The sequence below is a fragment of the Cryptosporidium bovis genome (genome assembly GCF_009768925.1).
Source record: "Cryptosporidium bovis isolate 45015 chromosome Unknown contig_2, whole genome shotgun sequence".
NCBI classification, from domain to species: Eukaryota; Apicomplexa; class Conoidasida; order Eucoccidiorida; family Cryptosporidiidae; genus Cryptosporidium; species Cryptosporidium bovis.
Genome location: NW_027125016.1, coordinates 1 through 16,595, shown reverse-complemented (window position 1 = coordinate 16,595; position 16,595 = coordinate 1). Strand labels below are relative to the sequence as shown.

Below are 16,595 nucleotides of genomic sequence, written 5' to 3'. Positions count from 1 at the left end.
TTAACTCTAGTTCTAAGATGTATCGTTGCAAATAGCTTGTGCATAGTTTTCTTTGCAGGTTTCTTCTATTGCTTTTACGATTGAGAAAGTTTCAGGGTCCATCTTTGGAACCAAAGCTTTGTTTTTAATGATCGATAGCAAAAATGAATCAGGTAAGAAGTCGTGAATCTCGTGTCTTGCTTTGGGTTCGTGACGCCTTTTGCATTTGGGGCCATACTTGCAGAAGCCGAGAAAGTACTGCGCACATAATGGCGTATCATCTGCCTTGTGTTTGAATGGACAACTTCCAAGTGCCTCGTCAATGCAAACACCATACTTTTGAAAAGTAAAACAAGGAGGCATTCTATCATGATCATACTGGTGTAGAAAATCGCAAAAGTCGCCCTTCATGCACATATTTCTAATCCAGTGGCGACAAACAACTGAATGCCGTCCTCTGATGTTTGGATCATATCTAGACACAGATTGATTCTGTAAAAGCCTTATCCTCTCATCTTCCATTCTCTCAATCGTGTCCTCTAGGTCAAGTTTATAATTCATCCTTATTAGTAAAATCAAATCTAGTTTGGATAATTAAACTTTACATTTTATTCTTTTGTAATTGTCTTGGCGCGTTATCTCTGTTTGCCCTTGCAGAATTTGCTATTAACGCATTTGCAACATTGTGTAAACGCTTTTCTGCTCCAAGTATTTGCTCTACCCTATCACTTAGCTTTTCAACCATTGATGACAATTTTCCTATTGTGATATCATAACCATCAACAATAAGGTTCATTTGCTCCAGTTGCTCAAGAGTAAAATCTTGAAAATTTTGAATATCAACGTTCTCTGAAAAGATCAATGAATTTGATTTTTTCTCAATATCGACTTTAACGTTATTATTCACATTTTTTTTTGGTATTGTAGTGCCTATTTCATTCATTAGTAATTCCTTTTCTATATTTGCTCTCATTTTCAATTGAGTTGGAAAATCCTTCCAAAATTTCTTGAGCTTTAGTAGTAAATTTCTTTGTTCGATTACTTTGTCACTAATTACAGAACTTAGTAAGTATATATCAGAAGTTGACACAATTTCATTATTCGTATAGTTAATTAATTCCGACTCATCCCTCCTTTTCTTCTCCTTCATCCAATCGGTATCGTAAATAATGCATTTTTTTAAATTGTCGAAGTAATTGTTTTCTCTTCCAAACATAAATTTTCGAAATATCTCGCACTTTTTCTTACTTTTAATTTTTTTCTCAGTGTAAGCGATCACAGAGTCTTTGTATATATCTTTGTAGGTGGAAATGTATTCTGAAGATATTTTTTCCATCTGTTCGGCTGTGAATGGCGATTTTGTAAATCTCTTATTGGTCCTTGGAATAGCACGTATCACAGGTGGAGCAGATTTCCTTGAGTATTTACCCGACCTAATAATCTCATCAGTTCCAGGCGAATGAGCATGATAGTAATGTTCTTTCATATTAAATTTAAATTTTTTTATTTGTAAAAAAGGAAAGCTTCGTAAATCGCAAAAATCTGTAAATTTATTATATATTTAAGCGGTTAAACTCTAATTTCGCAATAAATAACATGAAAACTTTTTTTCTTAGATTTAAAACATTGGAATTGTATGTGGACGATTAATATCTATTATGTATCCAAAAACGGTATTAATATAATCAATTTTAAAAACAATATTTTAATTTATATATTTGTTGTTAGAAACCAGTTAAATATTCCCAGATTATGTAACAATTCCAGGTTTTACATGCAACACCCCACCCCACCCACCTATCCCCACACACAAAAGGCATTATAAGGGTGAACAAAGCACATTGTCAAAGTAAGGAAAACTTGAAAAAGATTCTGAACAATACAGAAGTAAATGTTATTTTTATGAGGAGAATAGTGGTTTGTATCTAAAATATTTGTTCGTAGAAGGAAATACAATAAGAAATTTCACTTCCTATCACAAATAAAGAATTACAGGCCCTGATAAAGTATTAGTAAATGCGAAGAACGAAAAATCTCAAGTTAAATATCTATTTTTTGCTTTATATTTTTTGAAATTGCTATATTTAAATGATAAACCACGGGAAGAGTTATCGATTTGGTTTTATCAGATCTGAAAGGTAATAAATGCAAGTTGCACCTCTTGAGGAAGGTTATGTATACTTTCATAAATGAAGAAGTGAAGAATTTATATCTCACAGTAGATCCCGGAATAATTTTATACTAGAACTACAGTGATAAACAATATTTATCTATTAAAAAACTGATCAAATGGTTAGAATAAGAAAAGTCAAAGACTTTTCATTCTGTAATGCGAAAAGTAGTGATGGAACGGCTTGCTTAAATCCTATAATCTTGGGTAGTAGACCGCATTTCTGTGTTGACCATCTGAACTATGGAAAATTTGTAAAGTATCCAAAATGTATAGGTTTGAAAATGAATGAGAATGAAAAAATAAACACAGGCATTGTTTCTCTAAAGCGCTTTAGTGAAGAACAATTTGAAGTAGCAAACCCAAAGTTATCAAGGAATAATGAAAAATATAAGGTAAATTGTATAAATGACAATTCAGAGTTAACGAGTCTCAGAGTAAATGAGAATAAATCAAAATCTATATGCAACTCAACGCTTTGCGAGTTTAATTCGAAGCTTCTAACTGCTGTAAAAGCAAACTGTAAAAATGATATATTATTTATCCTAAAGTCAATTTACAAATTTGATATATCTAACTTCTCTCTACTTGAATTAAAGGAAAGTGGAGTTTTTGACTTAATTATAACCTTAAAAAATGAAAGAACCGATAAGGAAATATTGAAACATGTCGATATGATAATAACAAAAATTTCCGAGTATAAAACTAATTCAGGAAAAGCTGATAAAAAGGTGAATAATATCAATAAACTTAAAAATAATAACCAAGTTGATTATGCCACTGTTTTTAGTGAAGTGAAGAAAAAAATCTCAATTAGAGAAGAATTAACGAAAAAAGAGAATATTTCGTTCGAAGCAGACTTAATTAAATCAATAACTAATGTAAAAGAACAGAAGAGTACTGTATCTGGAAAATCCAAAATGATATCTAAAATTGATAGGGCGATCTCATTGAAAACAGTAAATGAAGAAACAATCAAAAGAATTGAGAAAATTGAGATTAGGAATAGACTCATGGAGCTTGAGAAGAATGATATAAAGGATGAATACAAATCAAAAGTGGTATCAATAAACATAAGAAATGCAACAGTGTGCCGTAAATGCGACATTTGGACTGAAGGAAACCCGAACAAAGTTTGTAAAGAGAAGCATCCTGAGGAAATAATATATAATGTGAGGGCGGTAAAAGAATCATGGTCATGCAAGACATGCAACTCAACAATATATGGTATAAATGGATACATTAATTCGTATTGCCCTATTTGTAAATGTGATACAACTTGCAACTTGAAAAGAAGATCAATTTACAGGTTGAAAAAAGACCCGATTGAACGTGAAGTATTAATAGTGAGAGATGGGGAAGTTAAGGAAAAAATGAAGGGAGATGTGAATGTAGATATCATATAGTATATTGAAAATTTAGTTACGAGTTTGTTTAACATTAATAGTCAGGCAAGTCTTTATTTTGGTGGCTGTTTCTTATCTCTAAATTTTGTGTCACTTGGTGTTTAAACCTATTCTGTAATCCATGATTTTTGTTAACAAATCTATGGTTTCTTCCTCTAATTCCACGGCTTCTTGTGTACCCACCGTTATTTTCAATTAAAAATCTACCATCCTTCATGACTCTTTTTTCTTCAAAGTAACGATCTGGGTCAGCTACTTTCTTCATCTCGTCGCGCCACTGGAACCCAGTGACTCCACGTCCGTACCTCCTAGATCCAGATATGTCGTCTCCAGAATCCCAATCTACGCGAATTTCCCTTCCATCACACGACGTACGGTTAAGGAAGGTAACTGCTGCAAGCGCATCGCAATGTCTGAGGTATTTTACGAAACAGAAACCGCAAGGTTGCATGGTATTACTATTTAAACCCATATATATTTCACTAATCTGTCCGCACTGATTGAAAATGTCATATATTATCTCTTCAGTCGTAAAAAATGAGAGGTTACCAACATAAACAGTTGTTGAGTTGCTAATTTTTTCAAACCATTCATCTTTTGAGTAGTTCTTTTTATCGAAGTAGGAGTATTCTGGCCCAATTGAGTGAAATAGATGGGACATTTTTATTGTACGTGTATAATTCCATTTATTAAGAAACGCGGCGGGATTCTCAACTTAGATGGTAATTCTAAGTTGATCTAGGGGGTTGGAGATTCACAAATTTTATAGGTCAAATTTAAGGGAATCCAATTATGAACATTGAAATTATATTTTTTGTCTCCTGTAGTTTTATTTTTTACTTTAAAATGCTTTTTTGGTGTGCACTTTTGGTAGAACACACATTTTTTTAGCTTAGTGATAATTAACTATATCCATTCGAAACAGGATTGTGAAATATTATATAATAGTATCTATAAATACTATAATTATGCCTTTGTGATGTCAACACCATTAGAAAGAAGAGTTGGTAGAAGAGTGAATATCGCTGAGGAGAAAAGGACACTTGAAAATGGAAAAAATATCCAAAGGGCATTTGGAATACCACCTAGGTTTAATGAATCACTATTAATGTCAACTAAAGACGGGAAAAAACTTCTTATTCCAGCTAATTCTCCAAATGGCATTCAAAAGGGAGGAAAACATGACTTAAACAATATAAAAAGTAATAATCTTCAAATTAGGGTCAACAAACATATTGACGTTGATAATACCTCGGAAAACAGTTTAATCTCACTTGAAGAAGATGATTATAGTACAATTGAAAATGAAGTAAATTTTAATGATAAGTTTCAAGTCAAAAATACAGAAACTTCAAATGAATTTGATTCAATATTTCGTTCTGTGAGCAATGATTTGGAGCGACTTTCAAAACAAATGTATAGACCATTCAACAGTGAGGTAAATTCAACAATAAACCTAACATCTCCTGAATTCATATCTTCAAAGGATAAATCTGAATACTCAAAACAACTTTTGGATCCAAGCAAAAGTAATATTTCATCTGGTGATATGCCTTCGTCAAAAGAAAGTCTTGCTAACATAAGAGCCAACAATTTAATGAAGGATTTAAACTCAAAAAATGAATCACTTATTCATAGAGGGATTAATAACAAGAGGACTGATTTCACAAACGATAATTCTTCTAAACTTGGTCCAAATGATAATGTAAATATTTTAATAAATAAACTTTCTTCTTCTATTTCAAAGATGAAAAATATAGTTATTGGGAAAGACAAATTTACTAGGATTCTGAGAGAACAAATACAAAAGAGCAATATAGAAATAATTAAACTATCACAAAAAATAGATTTGCTTCAAAAGGAGATATCTGCAGCAAGGAGAGGAAAGGAAAAGTACAAAGATAGTATTAAAAAACTTTTGTCAGAAATGCAACGTGGGAAAGTTGATGGAACAACTCATAGTTATTTGATGGAAATAAGTGCATTAAAGGTTCAAAATGAAAAAACACTGAATAATTTAAATGAATCCGAAATTAAATTAATACAAGTTCAAACAGAGAATAACCAATTGAGGGATGAAAATGGTGATCTTAAGAAGAAAATATCACAATTAGAAGAAAAGATCAATAAATTGAATGTTATAGTTAATCAGGTAACAGACGAGAAACTACAATTGCTGGAATTGAAAGATCACAATAATAAAGAAATAGAGTCATTACTGGAAAATATAAGATCTTGCAATGATGAGAATAAGATATCGTTAGAGGAATTGAAAAGAGGACATGAACTAAACAATGTTCTCCAGGACCATGTGATGTTTTTAAAAGCACAACTAGAAATTGCAAATGACGAAAGAATATCACAAGAAAAGGTGGCAAAAAGTCTTAAGGATGAATGCGATCATTTTAAACAAAATCTAAAGTCTTTAGAACACAGAGAGTCAGTTTTATTGTCTGCATTAGAGGATAGTTCTTATAAAATGTCAGATATAGACAATGCCCTAGAAGAACAGAAAATAAAGTATGAAATATTGTTGAAAAAAGAAAATGATAAATATATAGATATTCTACACTCTCACAAAAAACAGTCGGAAGAACTTATGACATTAAAACAACAGTTAAAAGAAAAGACTGAAGATGAGCAAGAACAAATGAAGATTAACAATGAATTAAAATGTAAATTTAGTTCCTTTGAAACACATATCAGAAGACTTTTGGATGCAAGAGATAATGAAATAATGCAGTTAAACGATTACATGGATGGAAAATTAAAGATGAAAGATGAAGAGAACAACAAAAAAATACAAGAAATTTGCAAAATGCAACAAGAACGTGAAAAACGACTAATTAACCAAATGTTGGATCAACATGATGGTTTTGAAAGGAAGAGGATAGAATATGAACATGAAATGGATATGATAAAGAATAATATGACTGAAAAATTAGAAATGGCAGTTAAGTTGGAGAATGAGAAACAATTGAGACTTGCAGAAACATTAATTAATAAAGAACATGAATTGATGATAAAGGAAAATATTATTCAAGAAATTGACAAAAAGAAGGATCAAATAGAGAAACAACTTTCAGAGACTAAACTATTTGTTGATAACTTATTGTCAGAAAAAAATGAAACAGTTGAAAAGTTACTTTCTCTGGAAAAGTGGGGAACCATAATTCAGACGATGAATTTAATAAATCCTGATACACAAAGAAAGCTAAGTGAAAGATTGTCTGATATAAGAGAAGAAGTAGAAAAAATGGAGATTCATGAAGAGTAAATCAATGAAAATAAGGCTCAAAAATATATCAAGAATTCAATAGGAATGGAGAGAAATTAATAATTTGTCAATTAAAAGCAATAATTATAAAATCAAATGAGAAAGTTATCTATTATTTCTCTAAAATCAAATTTGTCTAAAATAATATTAAATATAATTATCTATGAGGTGACATTTGGAAACTCTGACTCTGGAAGATATTTAACTCTAATATTTCTTCCTAAGAACCTCATTTTAAATAAATTCAACTTCGCATTGATTGCATCTTCAACTGTCTTATATAGTATGAAGACACTTCCAATTTGTAAATCTGATTTCCCAATATTTTGAAATATTTTTTCCGGCTTTGGAATCTCAAAGTTCACTATTTCACCAAACTTGGAACACTCATTTTTGATATCAGTAGTAATTAAACCAATATTATCTGTCGTGATCTCTTCAAACGTTAATAGTTTTGATAGCACTATGCAGCGAGATGGATAGTTTGGAATTATTAGAGACGAATAAATTCCTAAGTATTCCTTTGAATCTGTAGAATCAACATGTAGTTCATTTAATTGAATATTTTTAATTTGCTTCAATAAAGTTGTATTAATGAATTTGATAATTTTATTGTTTTCGGAAATATCTCTCAAATTTAGTATGTTTATTTTTTCACCAAATACTTCAAATAACCTTTCTAACGAATGTACATCGCTTGTTTCAACTTCACAAATGGCTATTTTATATTTTTCCTTATAATTGATTAAGTCAAGAATGTTAATATTTATTCTTCCTTTTACAGATTTTCTTAAGCTGTAAATATTATAAATGTTGCTTATTTTAGTTATCAAAAATATCTCCTTCTTCGATACCATAAGTGGAATATTGCCAAAATACGGAGAAATAATGCCTAGGTGTTGTGATAATTGATTGGTAGATATTGAGCTTGAAGATTTTATCTCACTTATATTTGAAATTCCACTTATTTTCGGCTTACCAATTTTCAGAAGATTTCCATTTAAATTTAGTGTGTTATTAAGTCCTAATAAGTTACTCGCTATATCAATTGACCTACATTCACAAAATGCATACTTACCATCGGGGTTTATCCACGCTGAAATAACAGGATTACCGAGAGAAGTATAATCATGACTGTCTGATACTGATAAATTGATAAATTCCAGCAATTGTGCAACATTAATTCCACTAGGCAAATTTCCAACGTAAACTTCTCTTGATGTTTTCGAGGACGAAATACCAGGGTTCGCATTATTCAAGTCTTTATAAAATGTTTCTCTTGTTTCTCCTAAATTAATATTAAAATTTGATCTTCCAGTGTTTGAATTCTCCCCATTTTCTCGATTTTGAGAACGAATTGAAGAGCTGTCCTTTGAAAGTTCAACTAAGCCTTCAAACTTTTTGGAATGGTTATTTTTATAGTTGGTACCAAAGTTTCTATTATCAATAATTTCTCCCAACATATATAATTCATGAGTATAATACCTATCCTTTAAGTGACTCTCTAGTTTATATAACTTAAAAATATTTTCGGAACAAAATGTAAATATTTGCTATGAGAAAGAGTGGCGGTACACTAAGTTTTTATCCCTAGTAGCATTACTTTTCATTAGTAGTATTTCGATTTATGTCCTATATTCGGAAGGAATATGTCGTTGGCTGCGTTGGAAAGCCATCATCGGGAAAATCGACATTTTTTGCTGCTGTAACTGAGACAGCAGCAAAAATAGGGAATTATCCCTTTACTACAATTGAGCCAAATATTGGCATTGCGCATTACATTACTAGGTGCCCTTGTAAAAAGTTTAATGTTTTTTGTAAACCGGTTTACGGTCATTGTGATGAAGGATTTAGGTATATTCCCATAAAACTCATTGATATTGCTGGATTAATACCTGGAGCTCATAAAGGAATTGGACTTGGAAACAAATTCCTTGATGACCTTAGAACTGCACATGTTTTACTACATATCATTGATGTCAGTGGAAACACAAATGAAAAGGGGGAGGAAACTATAAATTATAATCCTATATATGATCATGATTGGCTTTGTACGGAGATAGAGATGTGGATCTTTAATAATATATATTCAAACTGGTCATCAATAACAAGAAAAAGTAAATCATCCAATTCTACAGTAACTAAACTATTACTTAGCCAATTTTCAGGATATGGATGTAATGAATCAATGATTTTGGAGCTTGTCTTAAAGTTGAAGCTCAATGATCTTACTGATTTTTCGACCTGGGACAAGGACAATATTATTAATTTAGTCAGGGAGTTTATTAAAATAAGGTTTCCTTTTGTTATAGTTTTAAACAAATCTGATATTGTAAGCGAACAATGTGATTCAAATATTGTTAGTTTTTATGAGAAATATAGTGATAAACATAAAATTGTAATTGCATCTTCTTTAGCAGAGTACTTCATTAAAAAAATGGCAAGGCAGAACTACATTAAACTTGTGCGTAATGGGGAAACTTACAATTACGACTCATTTTTAACTAGTGAAGAACTTAACAGAAGTGATAATGTTTCTCTCAAGAAACTAGATTATAAACAAAAAAATAGACTAAATAATATTAGAGATATGGTATTATTTAGACATGGTGTAACTGGTGTACAAGACGCAATCAATACTGCAATTGAAATGTTAGACTTAATTCCGGTATTCCCAGTAAAAAACCTGAAAAACTTTTCGAACAATACTTCAAATGATGAAACTACAAATTGCGCCTTCCAAGAATGTATATTGGTTCCCAATTGCACGCCTATTAAGAATCTAGCAAAATTATTACTAGGTAACATTAACAAGAAAGTAACATCTATTGAAACCGTTGGCGGGATACAAGTTTCCGAAAATCAAGTCATTTCAAAAGATCTGAATATTATAAAAATCAACACAGAAACCTGTTAATTAAAAGAAACAAAAATAACTTTCTTTGTGCAGATTTTTATTTGCTACTCCTCTGACGATTCATCCTCGAAATGAAAGTGTTCAGAATACAAATTGAAGACGTCATGATTCTCAAACGACTTTATGAGTTCACTCTCGGAACTACACATAACATTCGCGCCTGGGGTTGAACAGTACTTTTCTTTGTCTGTTTCATAAATTGCATTGTACATATCACCTTCATTTAATACGAAATTATCGGAGAAGACTCCAACATTGTTGCCAATGTTTACAACGTCTTTGTCACTAGTAACTGTTGTCTTATTTCCGAATAGATAGTCAATAGAACTACATAAAATATAACCACTTGGACATCTGCAATTTGTCCCGAATTCAGTTTGCTCTAGATTGTCTTGAACTGCCTCCATTGGTTTGCAATTTGAATGTGAAATTATCGAGTATTCTATCAGACTGATTAACACGGTACCATTCAATATTTTAGTTAAATCTCCATTTTCACTTATGCTCTCTTTCTTAGCAATATCGGCCTCTCTTGAGTTATCAGTTAAATCACCCTCATATATGTTATTTAATTTAGATTTATACTTTGAATGTAGATAGCTGGAGATATTATTTACTCTGTTGAATAATTTGCTTTTTACTTTGTCTGCATTAAATTCAGAACCTAGATTTCCTTCACCTATAAGCAATTCAGTATCTAAGTTTTCTGAAGTTGCTCCAGAAGAGTTACTGTTAGTAATGAAGTCCAAGCCAGTACTATTTATTGAACTCGAGATATTGCTTGCATGTGATGACCATTTTAATACATTCAAATGATCATTGCTTTCTGTAGTGTTTCTTAATGAAGAAAATAATCCACCTATGAATTCCGCTGTTTCTGAATAATCACTTCCTATTATTGACTTGTCCTTAAGAGTCAAGTTATTATATAATTCCTCACTGACTTTCCCATTAATAAATAAATTGGAAATAATGTCCGCTACGAGGTCTTTGTCATTAAAATTAAAATTTGACAACAATGAATCAACGAAATTGTTTTCGTGATATTTACCGTCTGCGCCAATAACAGTTTCATTTAAATTTAGCTTTAATAAATAAACCGTATTATTTATTATTATATTTTTTACTTCATTGAATATGGTTCTTGCTACTGAAGATGGTGAGTGCTCTATATTACCATGTTCTTTAACAAGATTTAAAGCAGATATAAGAGTTTCTTTGTTTTCCTCTTTGAATATTTCATTTATCATTTCCTTTGGTTTCTTCGAAATTTTAAGTGAAAAATACATTTGTGGGCACTCCATCAAATTAGAACATTCTTCTTTTTCTAGTAACAAGTGCTCACTGCAAGAGCCACTAATAACATTCCTAGTTCTTTGCCTAAAACTTGAAATGTTATTCACACGACTTGAAGACTGATATATGCATGGAGAACTACATCCTGACCATTCTGACCAAGACGAAACAATGCAGTTATTTTCAAGTTTACATAAAACAAAAGTGTTGACACAATCCAAATCATCTTTTTTTTCGGTATATTTATCCCAATCTTTCAATTCACAATTATATGTTCTATTACCAATGGCTTGTAACAATTTACCCTTAACCGAAGTGAACCCCATTCGAATTCCCGAACAAATTTCCTCTGCGTGATGTTTCCAAGAAGATTTATAGTTCTCGATTGTATCCGCACTGCATAGTTTCATTCCTGACGGACATTTGCAAGACCCAGTAGACTCGCTATATTTTGCTTCTGAAAGTACGAATAAACACTCTTCAATTCTCAGAAAGTCACCTTTGTAACTTTGTTCTTCAAACATCGTAGATAAACCCTCAAAATTATCTAATTCATTTGGGGTTGGAGAGCTAGAAATTATTGGTAGGTAATCACAAATCCTATCTTCGTGAAGATTCGTCTGTGTTTCTGTACAATTATTTGAAATAAATTTTCTTTCTCTTTTTTGGACATAATTACCATTTCCATTTTCACATGTTGACCATTCTGACCATTCGGTTGTAGCGCAAAAATTATCATCCTTGTTAAATTTGATGCACTTTCTCTTTATTTTCTTTTCCCTTATACATGTCCCATCACTTACGTTACCTTTTCTGTTTGAAATGAGCTCGACTAACTGTTCCTCAAATCCGGGCTTTTCATATGTTGCAGAACAATCTGCCCATGAATCCTCCTTCGGTCTTGTATATTCACAACATCCTGCCTTGGAACTGCATCCTTGTGTTTGTATCTGAACCTTGCACATATTTAACTTCTTCAACTGTTCTTCAATAGAAATATAAGTTTTTTTGAATGCTTTATTAGCGTTTATTCTTCTTCCCCTAGTTTGAATGCCCCAACCACAATCGTTAGTGCAACTACTCCAATTTGACCATTCGGTGTAAAAGTCGCAATTAATTGATAATATGTCGGGTTCATCATGTAAAAGGAAACTATTGAGCCAATATTTATATTCATGTGATTCATCATCTATTCCATTGGATTCGAAGGTTCCCTCCTCTTCGAGTTTAATTTCACCATGATTATCTTTGTTGTTGTTAATGGAACTGGTTTGATTTAAAGTTTCAATAGTTTCCATAAGCGCAATAATATCTGCTTCATTCTCTTCATCTCTATTTAAAACAATATTTTCAATATACTGGGTTAAAATTATTGGACTCCCTCTATACCCATAAGGCCTAACTTCTTGGCTAGATTCACTTAAAATGATTATATCAAGTTCATCATTTGTAAAGTTTCTCCTAGGAAACAAGCTTTTTAAAAAACTTATATTTTCTTTCCTCATAATCCCAGATGCCGATTGAAGTGTTAACTCTGAAGAGTCACTGCTAACAGGTCTAATCCAAGAAACAAATCCATAAGATGAGATATCATTTATATTCAAAACCATGTTTGTAGCATCACTTTTTTTAAGTTGACTCTCGATCAATTTTCTCTTTTCATTATCGGAAGTATTGAATATTGTATATTCAACATTATCTTTTAAGTCAGGATCTGACAAAAGGTCATCATAAATTGTTGAAAAGCTAATACTTATGACATTAATATTGCCATTACCTTCCACGGAGGAACTTTCTATAGTGGGATGAATATTGTGATCTGTTTCAATGGTAGTAGAATTTGGATTACTTTCTAAGAACAAATTATTGCCTTCGGAATTACTATTCACGTTATTAATTAAGTTGTTGATTTCTTTTTTACTTGTGTTAGAAGTAAAATTTTCTTGAATAGTAGAATTTATTTTTCTAATAGTCGTGTCGAAATTATTTGAACCATTCAATATATCCCCATTCGAGCCAACAACAAACTCACCATAAATTGATTGGTTAATATAAATATGAAGGCCATCTCTATCGATAGTTTCGTTTCTATTTAAGATGATTGGATATGAATTATTCAAAGTAATACTTGAAACATTCTTTACTGTTTTTTCATTTTTGCCGCCATCTTCGGTAACTATTATTTTATCAAGGTCAACTTTATTCGCACATGCCCTATTATTAATAGTGACATATAATAAAAATATCAAATTAAAAGTGACAAGAATATTGTATCTATTTCTAACAAATAATTTGTTCATTTTGTGAGGAAAGAAACAATATCAACATTAAATTTATTCTTAATAGCTACACACACTAAAAAAAATATTTTTTTTTTTCACACGTTAACGTGTCTTTTATTTTATTACAAGCAGTCTGTTACTGCTAAGTGTGCATATTTTTTTATAAATGTCTTTTTTCTCAACGTTTTATATATATTTGAAGATTAATGAGCGGTTTGTGGTACTTATTTTTCGAAGTGGCAATATATTTGATTTAAAATGTTTTTGTCATTATTTTTCTATCTGAGCGTTTTTATCTTAGGAATATCTCTCTTTCACTCATTAGGGCTATTATACCTTGGATTAAATGTTCTCAAGTATATGTTTGAGTACTTTTCAGTGCATATAAAGTCTTCAAAAAATAAGGTCAAGTACTCACTTTTATTGGGACCTTCTGGTTCAGGGAAGACAACACTGTTTTATCAGGTAACTTTGATTATATATTAAAATTCTGCATTAATTAATGTTTTTAAAGTTAAAATATAATAGACACTGTGATACTACAACCTCAGTTATTCCTGCACAAATGAAAATGAATGAAAGGCATTATTTAGTTGATATTCCTGGAGATCGAAGGATAATAAACAACTACATAGTGAAATACATTTACTATTCCATCTCCATCATATTCGTTATTGATAGTAGCAATAGGTCCTCTTTTAGAGAGGCTGCAGAAATATTATACTTCACTATCACCAATATTCTAAAGAACAATTATGAAAATAAGAAAGATAGAATTCCTAGCTACCCAAAATATAAGATTATTATTTTATGTAACAAATCTGATTTGAGTTCTTCTAGAAATTCGAAGTATATTAGAGAGGAACTTGAGAGAAATATGTAAGTTGTTTAATTTGAAGGTAAATAAAGATTGATGACTTTATTTATTTAGAGATCAAATAGATGTTGATCATAGCGAATTATCGGGAATTAGTGTTTATGGGGGAACAAAACACTTCAATTTCGAGACACTAACATCACTTGATCTAAAATTTTTGGAAACCAGCCTTGTCAGTCCAGATGAAAATATCTCTGAAATGATAGAGCATGTTTTATCCTCTTAGATATTTAATAATTGTTTTTTTAGAGAATATTTGCTCTAATTTAATTAGCTCACAAATTTTGATTTTTTTTTCATGAATTTTGCGCTCGCAAAAGATTTATTGCTAATGGAATTTGAAACTAGTAGTTTATCTGTAAAATTTTCACGAAACTTGCAAAGTCAAAGCCTTTGGAGACATATCACCCAATCACTTAGAGAATATGATATTATCCACAAGGATGATTCGATACCAAGAAAAAATGATTTTTCAAGTATTCAATCAAACACAATACACTTGAAAAATAATATTTCTGAGGCAGTTATTCCATTTTGCATTATATCTCCAAAGTTTGATTATAGACCACATATAAATATAATAAGAACGATTAAAAAAACCCAACAAGAAAGTGAACGAGAATATGACACCACAAATTTTGTGGTTGTATTATTTGTAACTTTTGAAAGCTACGACACAATCACAAACAACGTTGAAGTAGATAAAATTTTTGGGCATAAAGTTGTTGATCTGCTTTTTCACGAGGTACAAAAGTACTATTTAGTAGATGATACTAGATGTATTGTTATTTGGATAGGTACGAGAGATTTGTTATCACAAGAATCACTTTTCTGCATTGAGAACATCCAATTACCTAATATTGTTGATAATAAGAAAGGTATTGGAATATCATATAAACACCCCACTGATCAATCTTCTCTTGATAAATGTATTATATCATTACTAATCAACAACTCAATCGATAGTATTGAAACAAAAAACGAACTTGAAGCAAGCCAATACCTAAGTAATATAATCTCGGCTATTTGTGAAATCCAGAAAAGGTCCCTATCTTCAAAATATAAGCCCAGAATCTCTTCTTTTCCGAGTGATGATTTATGGGTATCACAATTATTTCAAATACCTGGATTATCTGAGGACTCAGCAAGAGCAATAGAGAGAATTTTTAGAACACCAGGTGAATTGATTACCTATATAGATAAAAATATTGAAAGACATAAATTGAATTCAAATGGCGAGTTCAACTTAAATAAGTTTGATTTGAAGCCAAAAGTTCCTGATTTAAATTGGTTTAATAAATTATTAAATATTTCATTTTTGTGTTCAAAGGGATTAAACAATCGTAAACTTGGAAAGGCTCGTGCAAAAAAATTAGTTCTACTATACAATGGTATTTCAAGCCCAACAGATATACTTTCAGATCCAATTCTCTGTAAAGATTAATCACGGTAATTTTGTTAATTTATTCAGTTGAAACTATCTTTTATATTCCTATTTATGCACAAGAGTACAAAATAACTAAATTTTAATTGTTTCAGTATTTTGAATTCTAAAAAAAGCTATTTATTAAAGAATGGAATTATTGTTCACATCACATCTTGTTCAATAGAACCTCTATTTTCTTTTTTAAATTTAACATAAATATTTGTTGTTTTTATTAAGTCCATTTTTTTGGGTTTAATGAGATTCTAATATGTATTATTTATACATTGGTACTTATTGTTTCAGTATTTTCCTTCTAACAGTTTACTAACAAACTGCAACAAATATGGGTTATTCAAATTTTCAGAATTATAATATTCCAAAAACACAAGTTTAATATCTAAAATGAATCGGATTAAAGATGCTATTTGGAATCAGTACTATATTACGCGATCGAGTTTCCTTACAATTGACACTTAAGGAGTTTCCAGGCGAGCCATAATTAGCAAATATTACACAGGATTTAAATTCAAATAGACTAAGATATTCTGTTTTACTAGAGATATTAGTAACTTATCAAGACCCAAAAAATTGAGGAACAAAAAAAAACGTAAAAAAAAAGTCAGTGAGAACAATTAGCTAAATAGTTCTAAACGCTACGCATTAGTAAACGACATTGTATAGCGAAAATGGGATCGATAAGATTATTTGTTATTTTCTTGTTCATCTTCAGAGTCTGCTTTCAACTCTTCCTCCTCATCAAATCCACCTAGTTCGTCCTCATCGAAGTTCATATCATCCATACCTCCCATTCCGTTCATGCCACCAAGTTGGCTTAAGTGTGACTGGGATAAATGGATAGATACAGATGAGGAGGATAATCCATCTAATAAATTTGACATGTTTGGTGGAATGGATGGCATGGGGGGGTTTGACTTTAGCCAACTTGGTGGCATGAACGGAATGGG

At 30.9% G+C, this 16,595-nt stretch overlaps 11 protein-coding genes across 11 annotated transcripts; 5 read left to right on the top strand and 6 right to left on the bottom strand.

The window, feature by feature from the left end:
- Positions 1 to 12: 12 nt before the first annotated feature.
- Positions 13 to 540, bottom strand: FG379_001018 (zf-CCCH zinc finger; the record flags this gene model as incomplete). The annotated part of the gene is made up of 1 exon (XM_067327657.1): positions 13 to 540. One exon carries the CDS (start codon positions 538 to 540, stop codon positions 13 to 15), a length of 528 nt encoding a protein of 175 aa, XP_067184269.1.
- Positions 541 to 580: 40 nt separating this feature from the next.
- On the bottom strand, positions 581 to 1,465 carry FG379_001017 (uncharacterized protein; the record flags this gene model as incomplete). The annotated part of the gene is made up of 1 exon (XM_067327656.1): positions 581 to 1,465. The coding sequence occupies one exon, from the start codon at positions 1,463 to 1,465 to the stop codon at positions 581 to 583; it is 885 nt and encodes a 294-aa protein (XP_067184268.1).
- An 803-nt stretch (positions 1,466 to 2,268) lies between these two features.
- Positions 2,269 to 3,555, top strand: FG379_001041 (uncharacterized protein; the record flags this gene model as incomplete). The annotated part of the gene is made up of 1 exon (XM_067327680.1): positions 2,269 to 3,555. One exon carries the CDS (start codon positions 2,269 to 2,271, stop codon positions 3,553 to 3,555), a length of 1,287 nt encoding a protein of 428 aa, XP_067184292.1.
- A 34-nt stretch (positions 3,556 to 3,589) lies between these two features.
- On the bottom strand, positions 3,590 to 4,216 carry FG379_001040 (RRM domain containing; the record flags this gene model as incomplete). The annotated part of the gene is made up of 1 exon (XM_067327679.1): positions 3,590 to 4,216. One exon carries the CDS (start codon positions 4,214 to 4,216, stop codon positions 3,590 to 3,592), a length of 627 nt encoding a protein of 208 aa, XP_067184291.1.
- A 318-nt stretch (positions 4,217 to 4,534) lies between these two features.
- On the top strand, positions 4,535 to 6,832 carry FG379_001039 (uncharacterized protein; the record flags this gene model as incomplete). Its single annotated transcript, XM_067327678.1, has 1 exon — positions 4,535 to 6,832. The coding sequence occupies one exon, from the start codon at positions 4,535 to 4,537 to the stop codon at positions 6,830 to 6,832; it is 2,298 nt and encodes a 765-aa protein (XP_067184290.1).
- Positions 6,833 to 6,993: 161 nt separating this feature from the next.
- Positions 6,994 to 8,295, bottom strand: FG379_001038 (splicing factor U2AF U2 snRNP auxiliary factor large subunit; the record flags this gene model as incomplete). Its single annotated transcript, XM_067327677.1, has 1 exon — positions 6,994 to 8,295. One exon carries the CDS (start codon positions 8,293 to 8,295, stop codon positions 6,994 to 6,996), a length of 1,302 nt encoding a protein of 433 aa, XP_067184289.1.
- Positions 8,296 to 8,459: 164 nt separating this feature from the next.
- Positions 8,460 to 9,749, top strand: FG379_001037 (GTP-binding protein; the record flags this gene model as incomplete). The annotated part of the gene is made up of 1 exon (XM_067327676.1): positions 8,460 to 9,749. One exon carries the CDS (start codon positions 8,460 to 8,462, stop codon positions 9,747 to 9,749), a length of 1,290 nt encoding a protein of 429 aa, XP_067184288.1.
- A 44-nt stretch (positions 9,750 to 9,793) lies between these two features.
- FG379_001036 (uncharacterized protein) lies at positions 9,794 to 13,345 on the bottom strand (the record flags this gene model as incomplete). Its single annotated transcript, XM_067327675.1, has 1 exon — positions 9,794 to 13,345. The coding sequence occupies one exon, from the start codon at positions 13,343 to 13,345 to the stop codon at positions 9,794 to 9,796; it is 3,552 nt and encodes a 1,183-aa protein (XP_067184287.1).
- Positions 13,346 to 13,533: 188 nt separating this feature from the next.
- FG379_001035 (uncharacterized protein) lies at positions 13,534 to 14,276 on the top strand (the record flags this gene model as incomplete). The annotated part of the gene is made up of 4 exons (XM_067327674.1): positions 13,534 to 13,540; positions 13,653 to 13,792; positions 13,842 to 14,206; positions 14,270 to 14,276. The coding sequence occupies 4 exons, from the start codon at positions 13,534 to 13,536 to the stop codon at positions 14,274 to 14,276; spliced, it is 519 nt and encodes a 172-aa protein (XP_067184286.1).
- A 226-nt stretch (positions 14,277 to 14,502) lies between these two features.
- FG379_001027 (uncharacterized protein) lies at positions 14,503 to 15,648 on the top strand (the record flags this gene model as incomplete). Its single annotated transcript, XM_067327666.1, has 1 exon — positions 14,503 to 15,648. The coding sequence occupies one exon, from the start codon at positions 14,503 to 14,505 to the stop codon at positions 15,646 to 15,648; it is 1,146 nt and encodes a 381-aa protein (XP_067184278.1).
- A 683-nt stretch (positions 15,649 to 16,331) lies between these two features.
- On the bottom strand, positions 16,332 to 16,583 carry FG379_001016 (uncharacterized protein; the record flags this gene model as incomplete). Its single annotated transcript, XM_067327655.1, has 1 exon — positions 16,332 to 16,583. One exon carries the CDS (start codon positions 16,581 to 16,583, stop codon positions 16,332 to 16,334), a length of 252 nt encoding a protein of 83 aa, XP_067184267.1.
- Between the last annotated feature and the right edge of the window lie 12 nt (positions 16,584 to 16,595).